General features: G+C 39.6%; 1 protein-coding gene across 1 annotated transcript in view; it reads right to left on the reverse strand.

Moving 5' to 3' along the window:
- LOC104404455 (mitochondrial ribonuclease P protein 3-like) overlaps window positions 1-10,633 on the reverse strand; it is a gene marked incomplete at its 5' end in the record, with an annotated part of 39,714 nt that extends 29,081 nt beyond the window's left edge. Inside the window, one exon of the mRNA XM_010012884.1 lies at window positions 10,462-10,633. Coding sequence (XP_010011186.1) covers window positions 10,462-10,633 — 172 coding nt within the window. The remainder of the gene's footprint in view (window positions 1-10,461) is intronic.
- Window positions 10,634-12,813: the final 2,180 nt, after the last annotated feature.

A 12,813-nucleotide genomic window follows, 5' to 3' on the forward strand; every position in this document is an offset into this window, starting at 1 on the left:
CTCATGGGAGGCTCCAGTGATGTCCTGTTTCACACCATATTTGAAAGAAAAGGGAATTTAAAAAAATCCCACCTGATTTCATTCATTGCCTAGCTGAGAAAATAGGGGAATGCCAAGTACGCAACCGCTAGAAATGATTCGCCACACCTTCTGCTAAGAAAACTTAATCTTTGCAAATCAATTTGGAAGTAAGAGTGAGCCATAACAAACCCATGATGGAATGTATCTTGATGTGAAGAATTAAAGACATTTAAAACAACTTTCTGTTTAACCACTAGCATGCGGGTGGCTCAGGTCCATTCACATCTCAGCAAAAGCCCAAAACAGTCTCACATTTTTTTGGTATTCCACACCAGTTGGATGACTCGTGCTATTTCACCATCATTTTATATTGGTATGTACTGGTGCTGCCACAGAAAGAGGTGTTTCTATCTTCTCCTTTCAGCCATTCATTACATCCTCTTGTCTACCTACACACACACACATTTTTTGGCACAATGAGAAAGAATGGAATGGATGAACTAAGCCAATATAACAGTCTTTAGCCTGAAACAGTCCTTCCATTCAGGTCAAAGCACAGCTGTCTGTCCTGGCAAGAAATTCCAGCCAGGTCGCGGAGTAAGAGCCTGGTGAGACTATGGGGATCACCTTTTAGCATAGTCAGGGCTACCTATGGGAACTGACTGGATTGTGAAACTACAACACTTTATGAGATTTATCTCTCAACCCTAGGTATTGCAGCAAAACAAGAGATACGGGTTGGTTTTAAAAACCAGAAATATAGGAATTATTGTTTGAAAAAGAAAGGAAAAAGAGAAGAGTGGGAGAGGGAGAGGGAGAAAGAGAGGGAGAAGGAGAGAAGAGTAAGAAAGGAAAGAAGATTGGCTTTGCCATTTTTAAAAGTTCATTGAAAAATTAAAAACAAGCGTGACCTCAGACTTCAAAGGTCTGGCTGTCAGAGCCAATAACATTGGCTGTGTAACAGCAGTAGTAATAAATCTGAAAATAGGACTTTTCTGTAAGACTATTAATAGTATTTCAACTTCCGTAATACCTTTATAAACAGAAATGTGTTTTTCTTCCGATACCAGTGCACACAGACTACAAGCCTCAAAAGCACAATAAAAATAAGGGGTGGAATTCATTATTAGTATGCACAGATTTACTATGTTAAATCTGGTTAACATAGAAATAAACATTACAATGAAGACAAAACAAAGAAAACATAGCTAAACAAGCATGTACTTTGATAAGAGCAATGAGAGTAATTCAAATGAGTATTCTGAAATAATCGTAATGTCTGTAACAGATGAAAGCTATGACATGTTTCAGATCACAGAAAGGTTAGATCACTTGAGCACTTTTCTCCCAGAAGTCTAAATGGGAAATATGTTGGCAACTACAAATAAAAATCATGGTATTGCTCAAATTCTTCAAGATTCCAAAACATCTACTGATCTACATGCCAAAATCCAAAGTAATGTAACACAGAAAGGAGATACATGAACAAACCCATAGAGGACTTTCAAACACAAGAAAGGCTTTTATGTTCATTCCAACACACAGTATTTGAAAAAAAAAAAACCCAAAACAAAACAAAGGGGGGGGTGGAAAGGGTGAAAAAGAAAAAACCCTAACAAAACTTATTAAAATCACTGCAGAAAAGACTGCTTATCACTTTTTCTAAACAATAAAGTATATGCTCACTTATCAGGAATGGTGGAGACACACTGAAGTCAAACTAGGTGTAAAACTACAGTATTCAACATATATTGTTTCCAGAAGCATTCACAATAGTTTAAGCTTTGTACAACAGAAAAAGCTGTGCTTCCCCTCTCCATATTAAATAACAATGTTTTCAAGTGCAAGGAAAGAACAAATTCTAATTAACAGAATATCATACTGCTCTTACATACTATGTAACTCTACCGTTATTATCAAACAGGGTGTTTTTCAATACTGTAAGAGCAGCTTTTAAAGAAGTGAAAACATTCACTTTTTAACAGTTGTATAAAATACAAAGTGAGGGGGGTTGCTTTGTTTTCAGCACTGTTTCTTGGTATCAGAAGAAAAACACAGCAATTAGCATTAGAGTGTGAGAAATAAAATTCAGCTGTCAAACTGAAATCCAGCCAATTTTTTTTTTCAGGTGCCTTGTTGGAGTACTTTTAAATCTGTTTGTTGCTATGCCTGAAGGGTTTGAATATTTCCCTCACAGTTTCAAAGCTTGGAAATCCCCTTCAAACCCTTATAAGCAGGAAGGCTTTTCTCAGTATTGTGTATGGTAACACTATGTACTCTGGATTGCATACTGTTTGTTTGCCCTCTGTTACATGCTTTTGGAGTTAACAAATACTCCAGGAGTCACGAACTCCTCTGGCTGCACCCTTCAGAGACACTGTCACAAACAGGAAGGTACTCACATGCACATTGACATGAGATGTGCTCTGTGTTGCCTGCAGACAGTGCTGTCACAGGACTTGTTCGTGACTGCCTACATCAGCTGGCAGAGGGTCAGTCACAAGGCCAGTGCAAACCCTGGCCCTCAACAATTCAGGCAATGCACTTTTGAAATGTTCTTCCTGAGCACATGTAACATGAAGGAACAAGCAGTTTGTGCTGCTGTCCCTAGTGGAAAAATAACCTCATCTTTGCAAGGCTGACATCTTAAGTACAAGAGTATAGAAATGCACCATTTCAACCTTTGTTTTAAAACAAACAAACAAACAAACCCTTGCAAAGGCAGAAATATTTTGAATTCACAGTGCTTTCAAAATTAAAAACACTATTGTGCTTGCAGCCCAGAAAGCCAACTATCTGCAGGGCTGCATCCAAGGAGTGTGGCCAGCAGATTAAGGCAGGTCATTCTCCCCTTCTGCTCTTGTAAGACCCCACCTGTAGTACTGAATTCAGTTCTGGGGCCCCCAACACAAGAGGAATGTGGACCTGCTGGAGCAAGTCCAGAGGAGGGCCATGAGGATGCTCAGAGGGCTGGAGCACCTTTCCTATGAAGACAGGCTGAGAGACCTGGGGTTGTTCAGCCTAGAGAAGAGGCGGCTATGGAAGGACCTTGTAGCAGACTTCCAGTGCCTAAAGGGGGCCTACAGGAAATCTGGAAAGAGACTTTTTACAAGGGCATGTACTGATAGGACAAGGGGGTATCACTTTAAACTGAAAGAAGGTAGAGTCAGATCAGACATCAGGGAAAAATTCTTTACTGTGAGGGTGGTAAGGCACTGGAAGAGGCTGCCCAAATAAGTTGTGGATGCCCCATCCCTGGAATTGTTCAAGGCCAGATTGGACAGAGCTCTGAGCAATCTGATCTAGTGTGAAGCATCCTTGTCCATGGCAGGGGGATGGAACTAGATGATCTTTAAGGTCTCTTCCAACCCAAACCATTCTATGATTCTATTTTGAAAACTTTTTGTCTTAGGGCAAGCAACCTAACAGGATGCTAAACCAGGAAAAGACTGACTCGAATGCTTAAATACAATGTAACAGGCATTACAGAAAGACAGTGGAATAATATAAAAGCAATGCATGATAAACTTCATGGCAATGACAGCATCTGAACTAAGTTAGCCAGACCAGCACTTAATTACAGACAGTCCATAATATCCATGTGGAAGAATGCTATCAGACAGTCGGATATACCCCCATGCTGCTTACTCTGCTATGCTGGTACAAGTATTTGAAGCGAATCTGAACAAGGAACTGATCTAGCTGAAAAAACAACCACAAGAACACAAAACATTGTATCGCCATCTAGGTTTGTATGCTGCTTACCATGGGGCTGTGCTCACTTGTTTCCTGCCGCACTTGCAGGGGCAAGAGGGGGCAGGAATGAAGAGCTGACAGGGTGGTAAGGCTAGTTAAACAAGTTGCAAAATCACACTGCCACCAAATGCTTATGCTAACTAATATTTGCAATCTCAAAAGAAACAGAAACTGTTTCGGGGGCTGAATAGCACCACATGTTGTACCTCTATTTTAATTTCTAGAGACAATCCAGAGAATTATAAACCTGTGCACCCAGCATCTGTATACTGTAATATGGCTGAACTGACCACTGAAAACTGTGCAAACCCTCTGCAATAATACAGTCTGGCAGAGTTTAATGTGCACAGCTTTTGCAGAAGAGTATCTAAAAATTCTTTCCTTGTGTCAATGAAAAAACAGGTAAAATAGAACCAGATGGCATCAATTAGATTAAAAAACCACCCAACCCTGATGCAAGACTTCATTAACAAGCTACTAAAACACTGAACTAGTCATAGCATTAAAAAAGGACAGAAAAGAAAAAAACAAATTGTCATGCCAAAAAAACCCCACAACCCAGCATCTTTCAAAGTTCTGTACTAATTCCCATATATATGAAATATTTTACAGATATTTAGGAAAGGGGATAGCAGAGAAGCCAAACCAATGATGCACAGAAAAAACAATTAAATTTAGCATCAGAAAGAAGAAACAATTCATGATATAGGAAGAAAGTACACTTATTTTTACAGATTTCTGAAGAAATTTAAAAACTTAAATGATCTCACAGTGTAATGAAAACTGCTGAAATTGCTTTGGTTCTGAAACAAATCCCATCAAACCCTAAGAGATAAGACATTGGATAGATAAAATTACTGTAACTTGTTAAGCCATTCTAATTATCATATAGTATAATGAAGCCTTATATTAGACAATTCCACACAGGCCTCTGCAGCATCAGAAGAATCTGTCTTTGACCACAGCTGGAGACCAGCTCCCCAGCTTAGAAGGACCTTTGGTAACAGACCATTCGGTAATGCTTACATTCCACAAGGTAACATTTCAAAGTGTCTTAAATCAACATTTGCTCACACTAATTTTACTTAATCAAAGGACTGTAGTGTATGCAGTCTGCATTATGTAAACATGTCTCAAGATTCTATTTAGTGGAATGCATGAGCTGCAAGTACAGGACTGGGTGTCCAAGAGATGCCTGATAAAATAATCTCTTCAAAAATCAACTACTCAGATTAGTTTAATTCTGTAGTTAAAAGTTTCTGTTCTGACTTCAAGTTTATGGCCTTGTCTTCCCCTGTGACCAGCTAATGAGCAGGAAAAAAAAAACAGTTTATCAAGGTATGCCACTCTCAAACCTTGTTGAAATTCTTCAGTTTCTTCTATTTCTCTCTATTTCTTTTTCTGTTCTAGTCAATGTAAGGAAGATAGAGATCTGATAAAAAAAACACTGCATCAGCAATCTCCTTAGCAAGATCTTCGGGACACATAGAGCGGAAACAAGTTAAGGCTAGCAACTGTACTTTAACCAAGCAACTGGTGTTGAAAAATTGAAAAAAAAGATTAGAACCAGATTTTTCTTACTTGATTGCTCTAACTGGAATATGAAGAATTTATCATGTTAGAAGAATTTCCAAATACGGACTTGACAAAGTAGTAGTTTGAAAAGACTGTGGAGGACAATGAAACAAGTTTAGACAGTGGATTGGAAGAAAGGAACGTTCTTGTGTTGCAGGGTGGCCTAGGAGGAGACCAAGTGACCTGAACGAAATCCCAACTCATTCCTTGCTATCTGAATTGAGAAAAGGAGGATTGTGGACCACCCCAGAAGAATATAACCCATCCTTAAGAAAGATTCTCTAACACTGAGGTAACTGAGGGAAAGAAATATGGGCTGAATTTATAATGTTTTCATCTAGATCTATTTCTTGCTGCTAAGGAAGCAGCTAAGTCTTTTATCCTCCTGCCAAATAACTGCGCTTCTTTTTGATTCCAATATCAGGAGCCTCTGGGGTAAGGGAATATGCAAGAGAAACCTTAGAAAAATTACAGTTGCCTTTGTCTCTCACCACCCATTTCCCATTTGGTCTCCTCTCTTCCCCTCCTTTTCCTTTCTCAGAGTTCCCTCCGCACTAATAGATCATATCACAAGAAAAGTGTAACATCCACCCTGAATTAAATGGAGGCAGGAGGGCAGTAAGTAAGCAGGATGAAAGCTGCAGCTTGGCCTCCAGTGCTCTCAGACTCTGAGCACTCTGCTACTGCAATTGCCTCTACACCAGCCATAAACCATTACCTGTCTTTATTCTGTGCTTAGTAGACCTACAAGACTGAACAGTGGATCAAGCTCTGACACTAGAGTTCTCTCTTGCCCCCAAACTAACTTTAGTTGTAGGCAAACTGCAACTGAAATGAACCCACAGCTAACCCTAATCCCTACTCAGACCAGCTCGCCTCTATCCTTGTGGATGTTACAAGGTCTAGCAGCAAACCTGGCTCTAAAGGCAATGAAGGATTCTGCCCAACCAAATACCAAACCTCTCGCGACTAAGTCCAGTGGCCCATATTAGCAGAGAACTGGGTGAGGTGGAGGGGGAAAAGCAGCAGCTGTTCAACCTTGCTTGCAAATGTTGTTTCATCTTTAAAGGTTTCCCTAGACTCCTGTGACTGCACATCTTCATGATCCAGGACTCTTCAGGCTTGATATCAGTGTATTGAACTGTAATTGCAATGCTAACCCTACCCTTATCTCCTTATCTACAAGCTAATGACCATATCCTTCCCATAACTAAAAATTATCAACAAGGCAGCAATGGACTTGGTCATTAATCTTCTATTCTGCAAAACCTGAGGAACTAACATTCCTGCCCAAAACAGCTCCCATACCAGTGCAAGGGGCTTTGCAGCATTCAGCAACATGCCCAATTTTTGCACTCCTACTCTAGAGGACAAACACTTAACTGTGAACCTGATCCCTTTGCTGCAATGTGCACATATCTGGGAGGTAAGGGGGCACATGAACCCTGAGGAGAAATTCCACCTAGCCTTCCCCTTCCTTCCATGCTTCCTCCCATCAGAAAGTTGTTTCCTGGCAGTGACCAGAAGGAGATAGCATATATGGGAATAGAGGTAGAGGAGGTAAAAAGCACACATAGCCTTGGCTGTGGCACACGCTGTGCACACAGTATCAGCTAATTCTGGGAAGGTGCTTTCGCCTCTTCAGGCCCTACCTTCTCAGGAGACTCACAAGGCCTAACTGAATTAACTAGCCGCCTTTTTCTCCCTGAGCAAAGCAGCTCTGACATCCAGGTGCAAGACAGACAGCCATCATCACCCAGGCATCTCAGGGCAGCTCACCTTGGAAACCACTCAAGTGCAGGAAATGTAGCTGACTGACCACAAGTTAAGAGTCAACAAGGCAGGTAGAAGAATGAGAAGTACACCAGAAATTGGGAGTGAAAGCTCTGCTAGATGAAGTTAGGGAAGACTGTGTCAAACATGGTCTTAAAAGTTCCGAGGACATAGGGGTTTTGGAAGTAATAAACTAATCCATTCAAAACAGGACTGGTATATACCACACAGTGCTTTGGGGCAAATTATGGGGCTGGGAAACATGCACATGTGGAATGAGAACCAAAGCATCACAGAAAAGGCATCAATCTAAAAGTAAGAGATAGAGCTTTTTTCAAAGCTCCTTGGAAACAGCACAACCTCATTCAGTTGCAAAGTAACACTGACATGAATGGGCCACTTTCTCTCCCCCCTCCAGTCTCTTACATCCCAGAAGAATATGTAAAACCCCCTTATATATTTAGTCCAGATCTAATGTGGGGACTTTACATGCCCACAAACCCATCTCTTCCTGCTTTCTTGACAGCACAAACACATCTCCCATATGTTTCCTTCCCTAAGCACAGCAGGCTTATCATGGGTATGAGGTAGCTGCAAAGGGAATGAAATTACTGTGTTTGGGTATTTGGGAGAAACACCTGGGAGCAGCGGTGACATGAAAGTCACCACAGTAAAAGTTGATTCTGCCAGTTGATGCAGCCAGAGTAAACAGGCATCTAACTGAAAACATCATATACACTGGTACAAAAGGTGACAGTCATACAACTGTTCTCTTTCTACAGCAGCCTGCAAGGTGGCAGCTCATTGTATTAGATCATTGTGTGACATCCTAATAGGTCTTTCAGTAGCTGCACATAAAGATCTGAATCAATGCCTATTTTTAATAGGTAACAGGTGTTTCCTTATAATTCATGCAAGCCATCTTTCCAATGTATTTGTAAATCATGTTCACTACCATTCTGATGTACAAATCTAAGTTGTCTGATTTTCCTTCCTAAAACTAATTACAAAAAAAATCGTTTGTTTTTTTTTAAATCACAGCACGACAGACTACTTTTGGGAGGTCCTCAACAAACCAAATCTTTCTTCCAGATTTTCTACTCTGATTGCATATGTTCTTAAGTAAGAGAAATAAAACCAAATAAAGCAACAATGCTGCTGCAAAAGACAAAAGACTATTCCCCGGGTGGGGTGGGTGGGGGGGTGGTGGAACACACGACGACACAACCCCAAAATGAAAAAGATTCCAATGCATTACATATTCAATTTGAAACACCAGAATAAAATTTTTACAGCTCAAACAACTCAAGCTGTTTCCCTGAGTAATAATTTCATTGCAAGAAACACAGGTGCACTAAAGACAACTAGTTAGGAGAAAAGAAGGAATAGAAAGCTAAAATCTTTTCTATTTGAATTGCGGCTACTACAAAAATGTAACTGACTGGAAAATGGAAACCCCCGTCTCAGATGTACTTGCTTACATCCTATTTTCAGCCTTTTCACCTAGTTTCTCCCCTGGAAAACCCTGGCTACAGGAGAAGTCATATAGTCTGGCATACCTAAAATGGGCAGCATATTTTCATCATCACACATCTGCTTTCACAGCACAAAGGCAACTAAAAAGTCCCAAATTTATTTCTGGAAACCTCTGACATAGCACAACACTGTTTTGCCTCTACCCACACATCCATGGTCAAAATTCACTGAGGGAGCAGACTTCAAGCTGTACAGCTGAGTTCATCTCCATTCAGCTGCTGGGTGACTGCCTGCTGATATGGAACTAGCAAGTGGGTGGCCCCAGAGTGGTAAATGACACAATTTCAGCTATCACACAGACTAACAAAATCTACTGACATCAAAACTTAAAACAGTGTATTGAGTCTTTGTTAGGTTGTATTCATTAGATCTACCAGGTTCTCAAACAGGGGGAACATCCTTTCCACTACTGCGCAGCTTGGGCGTGAATGTCCTGTTAGCTAGAGCTCCCTTTCTAAATCTCCCTCCTTCAACAGGTACTGCTAATCTAGCCCTGCCTAGCTGACAGATTTGAAACTTTAAAGCCAGCAGTCTCCACAGGAACAGAAATGAAACCTCACAGACTAAGACAGTTAACTGGTTAAGGAAGTAGAAGTTCTGTTGTTGTTGCTTTCTTTAATAAACCAACCTCAACTGTAATTTTCACAAAGGCTTTTAGAGAACAGATATTGCTGTATAGTGTGCAATAAAACACATCCTTTTGTTTATCTTTTAATATTATAGAACATTAGTACCCATTAAATACTTAAAATTATTGCTACATTTTTAAGGATAATTTTTACTCCCCTGTACAGTTCACAGCTAGATCAGCCAGAAGTCCTGAACTGAGGAGAAAATGTGTGGAAAGCACAAGCACCCCACACTAACTGTTTTAAGTTTCTGTAACTGTAACACGATGTCTGTGTCTGCAGAAAGCCTGAGAATAAGCTTGGTGTCCTCTTCCATATTTCCTGAACCGGTGCAGAACTGAGGTGCCGGCTGCACCAAAATGACATCAATACTTAAAAAGGTACAGCAAGACCACGCTGAGATGTGGCGTGTGCTCCATCTAGCGGAGCTCAGCTTCATTCCACATCGCTGGGGCTAAATTGCTAATCCCCACACAAAAGAAGTAAGAGAGAGAACTGCAATATATTATAGTGTCTGGGAATTATGCCCTCTCATATGTTTACAGTGACCTTTGAAAAGCTTCATACTCCTGATGTATACTGTAATTATAAATATTAAAGTGTATATTTAAAATTGAGGGGTAGTTGCTTGGTTGGTGGGTTGTGAAAGTTGAGTGAAGTGATAATCTGTTCTTTATTGTTTCTGGCAAACAGCTGCCCAATTGAAAAACGAAACATTCAGCACATGAATGTAAGCTTCAGATACAATACTGAACTTCAGAAACACTAGGACTCCTACCTTTTTGCAACCTAAAAATACTAGCTGTTTAATTTTTGTTCTAGTTACTGGGTTTCATTCCATATTTAAAATTTAGCTTTTGAAGGATTAAAAGATTTACATACCTTCTACATTTTTTAATGTAAAAAAATAATAATTTGAATTGTTTCAATATCCATTAACAGCTAACAGAAAATACAAGAGTGAAGACAATATGAATGAGGCCCATGATTTAGATAAAATGATTTAGACCCATTTTATAAACACAACTGAGAAAGCTACATGGATACTTCAGTATCTAATGGCCTATTAATGTTTAAAGCAAACAAAAAAATTTTGTGGTTTCAAAGCACTTGAACAAAAATTATATACGACCACCCTAGCCAATGAACCTGACAGCGTGCAAAGAGCTACCTGTGGGCTTGTCTTTCTGAAAGTGTCAGTTCCATGTATCACATCCTTTATTATTCTTTCTCTGAGATTATTGTACTCCTCTTCAGTGAGATTGCTGTCCTCCAACTGACGGTTGCAAACTGGGCACTGTCCGCTGTAATAGTAGTGAAACAAGAAAATAAAAGGATAAAGACTTTTAAATAAGAAATACCTTAAATTTTACTTATTCAGTGTCTGTGTATGAGGATATTCTTTACAGAACCCCACAAAAGTACAATCATCAGAAAACCAGTTGTACTCTTTCTGGGATGCACCCAAAACCTACTAAAGTCACTAGAAATATTTTTATGTGATTCAGTTGGACCAGTCTAATGACAAACAGATTAGTTACAAATACACACAGGTTTCATGGGTACACTTCTTGATTTGCACCTCTGATTGTGAGTTAAACCCAGAAGTTTTTCCAAGCTTAATTCTTTAATAACTACATGAAAATGAAAACGAAATGGCCAGATAGGACACTGATACACACTAAGAAAATTCACAGTCAGTCATGTCTGTTCTCAAGCACTTCTGCCAAGAATGTAAGATGTAAGATCCAGCCTGCATGTTCATCCCCAGACTGGACACTCCAGCCATGGGCCCAACAATATAAACAGAATCTAATAGCTTCTCCAACAGGCAGTAAAACAACATTTAGTCTCAATGGGTCTTTGGCTCCTCCTGGCTGATGAACAATGACTTTTTTGCCACTTGCTCCCACTTAATGCTTCTCTTATCTGCAGGATACGCTGTTGATGTTTCACGTTTTTCCTTTCTGTCATGCTCTGTCCAGAAGCCTGTATTCACCCAGTGGGGTGTAGTTCGAACTGAAGGAATAACAGTTTTTTCTCTAAATCCATCCAAATATCCTATTTTCACAAGCACAGTCTTAAAGCTCAAATCCTACAACTCAGTTCTAAGTGTTAAAACAGTACAAATTATTCTCCCCTAGCTGTCTCCACAGAGATATCCTAGAGATGCTAAGTCATTGTAATTTTCTAAAACCATGGCAATCAGAAATGTTAAACTCTCCCAACAACTGATGTCTAGTATACATTAATGCACACACCATAAGTCAAGACTGCATTAATTGCAATGTTGACAGAGCATTTACTGAATCAAAAAATGTTACACATGGACTCCCAAGAAGAGACATTCACTGCTAGAGTTGGTTAAGCCACTGTGGCCACTATAGGCTTAGCATACATATTAATATAAGCAATGAGACTGGCCACTCATATAGATGTAAAGTTACCATTAAATACATCTAAGGAATTTTCCACAGTTTGGCAACAGAGAAGAAAGGCCTAACAAACTGCTATGAGACTACTTCAAAATTATTAAGCCTAAATTTCAGGACCTGTCTGATAGTTAATTTGGATCCTTCTGCAACTACCACCTTCAGATTACTTAAAAAACCAAAGCTTCCCATACCCCAACAAATCAATCCCCCCCAATCACCTACCAACAACCAGAACTCCTGAAGCCAGTTTCTTCTTGTGAATTCTCAATGTGGATTCACAAAGGGAGCAGAGGCAAAACAGGCACAGGAAACTCAGCATCTTGCAAGGCTGGACCCTTCGTCTAACTGCTGCTTTTCCACAACTTTAGCTTTAAAACTACTTGCAATTTCTGTAACTTCTCATTGATCATTTTAGGATTTCATGCCAAGAAATTCCCACAGAGGCAGCTTTCGCCTCTGTAGGATAAATAGCTGTCCTTACAGCTAATTGACCATTTAACTACTTGTTTGAGGGACTACTTTTTTGAGACAGATTTGAAGTATCACGGCACCTACTTATCAAGCATAAAGTCAGACATGCTATAGTAATTTGAATGCAGATTCAAAAAACTTGGGCTGCAGCTTCCTATACCTGGCCTTGGAAATGTAAAACTTTTGTAACTCTTTAAAGAAAAATGGTCAGCAAATGTCAGTATTTGTCTGCAGGGGATTCAAGTTTCTGACTGTCACAGGTCAAAGAAACTAGGAGCTCAGTGACAGAGGAAGAACATGTCCTGGATATGACAATCTTAGCTATAACTGCCAGCACTTATACAAAATCAGAATAACCTATGAATAAGCCTATTAAATTGTCAAATTCAGTTTAGGAAAAAATAGTTCTTCTGGATTTTTTAACTCAAGACTCCTGTTTTAAGGTATCAGTTACGCTTGCTGCAGAGATGAGTCTAGTAACAATCACATGAGTTTCAGAGATACCTTAAGGGCTTTGACCTTTATGATTACGACCAAAATAAACCCCCAAAAAAAACAATAAACTTTTTTTTTCTTTCTTAAATCCTAAGGATCTTTTCTGTCAGCAGCCATTTAAC

Source organism: Nestor notabilis, unplaced genomic scaffold (genome assembly GCF_000696875.1).
Source record: "Nestor notabilis isolate BGI_N333 unplaced genomic scaffold, ASM69687v1 scaffold6764, whole genome shotgun sequence".
NCBI lineage: Eukaryota > Metazoa > Chordata > Aves > Psittaciformes > Psittacidae > Nestor > Nestor notabilis.